The sequence below is a fragment of the Ooceraea biroi genome, chromosome 13, assembly GCF_003672135.1.
Source record: "Ooceraea biroi isolate clonal line C1 chromosome 13, Obir_v5.4, whole genome shotgun sequence".
NCBI classification, from domain to species: domain Eukaryota; kingdom Metazoa; phylum Arthropoda; class Insecta; order Hymenoptera; family Formicidae; genus Ooceraea; species Ooceraea biroi.
The window spans coordinates 88,555-94,554 of NC_039518.1; the positions used below are offsets into that span (position 1 = coordinate 88,555).

General features: G+C 42.7%; 1 protein-coding gene across 2 annotated transcripts in view; it reads left to right on the forward strand.

The window, feature by feature from the left end:
* LOC105285110 overlaps positions 1 to 5,744 on the forward strand; it is a 44,531-nt gene extending 38,787 nt beyond the window's left edge. Inside the window, exons 6-10 of one of the 2 annotated variants that reach the window (XR_003407362.1) lie at positions 648 to 851; positions 1,152 to 1,405; positions 1,500 to 1,630; positions 3,082 to 4,290; positions 5,575 to 5,744. Coding sequence is in view for 1 of the 2 variants with exons in the window: in XM_026974569.1 (XP_026830370.1) it covers positions 648 to 851; positions 1,152 to 1,405; positions 1,500 to 1,630; positions 3,082 to 4,199 (1,707 nt within the window). In the remaining variant the exon portion in view is untranslated. Of the gene's footprint in view, positions 1 to 647; positions 852 to 1,151; positions 1,406 to 1,499; positions 1,631 to 3,081; positions 4,344 to 5,574 lie in introns of those variants that run through there. The other variant, XM_026974569.1, reaches the window with a different exon arrangement.
* Positions 5,745 to 6,000: the final 256 nt, after the last annotated feature.

Consider the following 6,000-nt stretch of genomic DNA (forward strand, 5'->3'; position numbering starts at 1 on the left):
TAAACGGTGATCATTTCGAACATCTGTAAAAAAGGTATATCTTTGTAGTTATACATACAATAAATAGAGTTTCAAAAGAAAAACTTAAATGAAATGGTATATTTTCCTTAACGAAATGATGTAGCTTGTAAAAAAGCAAATTCAACCATACAGAATATGTTGACATTCAAATGACTTTGAACCACAAAAATCACGTTTAGGTTTTCCTAAACGTGATTTTTGTGGTTCAAAGTCATTTGAAGGCCAACATATTCTGTATGGTTGAATTTGTTTTTTTACAAGCTACATCATTTCGTTAAGGAAAATATACCATCTCATTTAAAAAAATGTTCATGACCTTGATATCTTGCGAAAGGTCACATTAAAAAAAATAATTTTCTTACCAGAGTACTAGTCTCTTTGAATCGAACAATTTTCGTCCTTTGACTTTTTTCATATCATCAAAGGAAGCAGAGATATTCTAAGTGCTACAGTTAGAGGAAACACCCTGTATAGGTAATGCTATATAATGCGGTATTAAGATCGAAAAATACGGGAAAATAGAATTATCATTCTTTCCCTGAACTCGTAATTGCACGTGTCGCGTACACTACGTAGGCGCGAGAAGCGTTACGATCAGAGTAATGATTGCCGATTCGCGATTGCAGAAAACCAGCGTATGCCTGGAGGACTATATCCCGCGTCGTGGCAGCATCGAGCACTTGTCGCCGTACCAAGTGCTGGGGAAGCTGGGATCCAGCGAGAACGAGGTCATCGACGGCGGATTCATGAAGTACGATCCGAGTAAATTGGAGGATTGGGACCTCAGCGACATCAGTAATTGCGACTCGAACCGGCGCACCTCCGCCGAGGTACGTTTGCAGGCGTTGGCCGCGTTGAAATCGATATTAAGCTGACGCTGTGGCGCCCTTCTTCCGACGAATGAAACCGATCGTGAAATCTTCGCCTCTCGCTTCGAGAGCGGATCTCGAACAAATTTATTCTCACCGCGCGCCGTGAAACATCGCCGTCTCGATTAAGACACTTAATCTCTCCTTCGGTTCGTTAAGGTCGACTCGTGCACCTTCCGCGACGATCGATTCGAGTCGATCAGACTTCAGCGTGCAGGAGAAATCATGCATTGATTCGTGTGTTTCGGTCTCGCGTTCCAGAATTTGCCGCGGATCGAAATTTACAGCGACAAGTCCGCGGTAAGAGGACCTTCTGCGGGTGCGGACGTTGTCGACTACTCGCGGAATGCTGAAACCGGCGAGGCCGAGACGAGCGAGGTCGAGATCTCGTGCGTCCTTCGTGATATGACCTCGCCGCTGCAGAAGCCTGAGACTTTCGGCAAAGCAGCGTCGCCGATGCCCGATTCTGATAAACAGTCCAAGTATCCCGACGACTTGCTCGCAGATCAGAACAGGTATTGAACATGTTCTTTGCGACAATCTACTTGTTTCTCAAGGCATTATCATGTAATTACTAACGTGATGGATGTGAATAAATTCATCTTTCAGTTCGTTGAAGTATTTCGAGCCTCCTAAGATGTCGGAAGTCTGTCAAATATCACCGGTTTGTGAGCTAGCATCGTCGCCAGGTCGTAGGGAACCATTTTTCTTGAACGAGGAACTGCACCGCTCGGTTTTGGGTAAATATCGACAATAATAAAATATAATAATCGAGAAGTCGAGTGAAAATACATACATAAAAATATTATGAGCCTGTAATACCTTATACAGGGTGGCCCATTTTAATTTATACAGTCGATTTTTTAAAAAACTAAAAGAGATACGAAAAAATGTTTCAGACAGACATGTCACGATTTCGAGGGGGACATAAGGTGATACCATTGGGTTGACCTTGAATAGTCGTTTGAAGGTCACGCGAAGATCACCTTCAATTTCTTAAACTGAAACTCCAACTTTTTATTGCAGATTCTTATTCTCCATCGAAAAGTAAGTAACTTTTGTCTGAAACATTTTTCCGAAAAATGTCATCTTATGTCCTTAAAATGTCCTCAAAACTCATCTTGAAGATCATTTTAAGGACATAAGATGACATTTTTCGGAAAAATGTTTCAGACAAAAGTTGCATGTTTTCTCGCGTAGAATCCGAATCCGTAATAAAAAATACCATGTCTCATTAAAAAAACAATTTCAGAATTCTAACTTCCGGTCTGAAATTTTTTTTAATGAGACATGGTATTTTTTATTACGGATTCGGATTCTACGCGAGAAAACATGCAACTCTTGTCTGAAACATTTTTCCGAAAAATGTCATCTTATGTCCTTAAAATGATCTTCAAGATGAGTTTTAAGGAAATTTTAAGGACATAAGATGACATTTTTCGGAAAAATGTTTCAGACAAAAGTTACTTACTTTTCGATGGAGAATAAGAATCTGCAATAAAAAGTTGGGGTTTCAATTTAAGAAATTGAAGGTGATCTTCGCGTGACCTTCAAACGACTATTCAAGGTCAAACCAATGGTATCATCTTATGTCCCCCTCGAAATCGTGACATGTCTGTCTGAAACATTTTTTCGTATCTCTTTTAGTTTTTTAAAAAATCGACTGTATAAATTTAAATGGGCCACCCTGTATAATCGCAAGTTAATCAAAGATTTTCTCTAAAGTATCTTTAAGAGATGTCTCAATCGGTAGGTTAACAGTAACAATTAATCATGAGCAATTTACGTAAAAAACTTCCAAATTTCGTTAATTCAATCTTTCAATCTTCAGGCAACAAATCACAGATCCTCGTAAGTTGAATTTCACATCTCAATCTTTCCGCCCTGAAAGCTCCGTAAAATCCCAGTTGCGGAAGACGCGGAACGAATCTCAATTCGCGGAAGAAGTGACGATGAGTGAAATTCCTCTCCCTATTTACAAGAAATCGTCTGCGGTGTAGCCGAATGTACGCCCGACCGCAATCGCCGCGCGAGGACCCTTCCTTCGTCCCATCGTCCCATCGTCCCGCTACGTACTTATCCGCTCTTGGATTCTATCCCGTTCGGGCGGTCGGGTAATCGTCCGGAGTGTAGAAGGTACCCAACTATTCGCGTACGTGACTAGTTAAACCGCGGACGTTCCATTTGGCAGATACGATCGGAGGGTCCTGCAGGAACGGCGCCGTCGTCCGGGAATCCGATCGATCGGCTGGCCAATCGAGGTTGATCTTCGGCCGCAGCCTGTCGAACGAGAGCGAGCCTTACGACGAGCCGTATGAATCCAAGGAGCTGCGTGCGCATTCCGACGTAACGAGCAAACTGATCAGGACGATATCGGAGGAGTCGCTGCCAAGGGAAATGCTGGAGGGGGTGGACGAGGAGGTGATCGTCGACTTCTTCGACGAGGGTTTGGCGAAGGACGCGACGGGCAACTCGGTGAAAGATGGCCATCCGGATCAGCCGGCGAGAACACCGCCGCCGAGTCCGGAGCCGAAGATCAAAGCTCAGATTCTGGACAACGATCACTCGAGTTTGCTGAAGGTACTGAATGATGAGGCAGCAGTCGATGGGAGCAATCTCAGCTCGATGACGCCGAGCCTCACCGAGCTGGAGGTGGCGCTCTCGGATATGCTGGAGAAGGAGGATCAGCCTGACGAAAGCGCCAAGAGCGAGAACACGAACGGAGATTGCAAGCAGATCCTTGCCGAGAGGATTCTCGAGCCGAGGATCGTCCCTGTGGAGAAGCGCAATGCGATTGACGAAATAATGGATCGTCCAACGACCAATGACGCTCTTCTAGCTGATAGCGCGCCCGAACGCAAGACAGATCAGTCATCCACATCCTTGGAGCAGATTCTCGGAGACTCGGACTCGACCCCGAAGACGAGGAAGGTATCCTTTTGCATCTGGGAAGAGAGGGTCATGACGGAAGTCGATCTGAAAAACGACGAGAAACCGGAAACAAGCGAGAGCACGTGCGGCGCCGCGGCTAGTGCTATTTCCAAAAAGCTAGGATCGAGTTGCGACTTCTTCGAGAATCTGGGGGAGGTCAATGCGAAGGATAAAGTCAGCACAAAGTCCGTCGGAGAAGCGCCCGAGAAACCGGACAGGTTGTTTCACAATTTGGATGATGCAGCGGAGATATTGCAGCAGATCCCGACGCCGCCACGAAGAAGAAACAGGAGCTCGGGCGTCATGAAGGAACCGGTCAGGATTGTAGAAAGTCACCACGAAGAACCTGACCCGTATCCCAACGACAGACTCATTTAATAATTTTTTATCGCACGTGATTTAGCAGCTTAGCAGTCTTGCTGTTAAATTCATCGTACGCGACGATGCAAGGTTCTGAAGATCCTTTTGTGCCACACATGAATTAATATTGGGTTGGCCAAAAAGTAATTGCGTTTTTTCCAATAGATGGACATACATGTCTTGAAATGTAACTAACTTCATTCTAAACCGCAAATTCATTATGTAGGTTAACAACTCACGGTTCAAGCTTGTTTTACAAAAAGAAAGTACACGATTTCGTTAACAATTGTTTGTTTGCCGTCGATTTCAAAATGGAAAATCAAAAAGAACATTTTCCTCATATTTTGGTTTATTACTTCCGAAAAGGGAAAAACGCTGTGCAAGCTCATAAAAAGTTATGCCATGTATATGACGAACATGCTTTAAAACTGCGGCAGTGTCAAAATTGGTTTAATAAATTTCGATCTGGAGATTTTAATGTGAAAGATGCACCACGCTCGGGAAGGCCAATCGAAATTGATGATGGCAAAATAAAGGCACTGATCGATTCCAATCGGCGTTTAACGACACGAGAGATTGCTAAGAATCTTAACATATCGAAATCGAGTGTTGAAAACCATTCAAAACGACTTGGATACATTAGTAAGCTCGATATTTGGGTACCACGTGAGCTGAAAGAAATTCATCTCACTAAGCGTATTGACATCTGCGATTCTCTTTTGAAACGTGAGGAAAATGATCGATTTTTGAAACGTATGATAACAGGCGACGAAAAATCGATCGTCTACAACAACGTCAAACGAAAAAGATCGTGGAGCAAGCGTGATGAACCTGCTCAAAGCACTTGAAAAGCAGATATTCACCAAGGAAAGATTATGCTGTCAGTCTGGTGGGACTGTGTATTTTGAGCTGCTTGCAAGGAATCAAACCATTAATTCAGACGTATACTGTCGTCAACTGGATAAATTAAATGATTCCATCAAACAAAAACCTCGAGAATAGGTGAATCGCAAAGGTGTTGTGTTTCACCATGATAACGCCAGACCACGTACAAGTTTGGTCACTCGTGAAAAATTGTTGCAGCTTGAATGGGATGCGTTACCACATCCACCATATTCGCCAGACCTGGCACCATCAGATTACCATTCGTTTGGTTCTTTGCAAAACGCCTTGAATGGTAAAACCTTTACTGCTGATGAGGATATGAAATCGTTGTTGGAATTGTTTTTTGCTGAAAAAGATAAGAACTTTTTTGAGCGCGGAATCATGAAGTTGCCTGAAAAATGGCAAAAGATAATCAAACAAAATAGACAATATATTGTTTAATAAAGTTTTTGTTTCCCATGAAAAATTCGCCTTTTATTTATATAAAAAAAAACGCAATTACTTTTTGGCCAACCCAATACATCTAACTCGTTAAATTGTAATTATTACATCACACGAGTGGTTCAAATTTATATCGGAATTTATTTGTGGCGGTTAAATTCCGACGTAAGTCTGAACTCTTGTAAGTTCGTAACCATCGGTATGCAGATTAATAAAGAAGAACAAAGAGCGAGAATATACGAAGGAGTGATATCAATTCCTGAAAATCAGCATGCTCTCCTCCTCCCTACATCGCGATAGTGTAAAAATGCAAAACAATTCTTCTCTTACTGAGATGATAAGTGATGCTCCTGTTTTCCTGCGATATTGCATATAGGAGAATTGAGACGTGAAAAATATCTTCCGAGTAGCGTAAAGGAGAATGGAAAATCATGTGCGTTCCGCGGATCACACGGTGAGACAAAATATTTTCCTGTGTTATGAGATTCTCGCC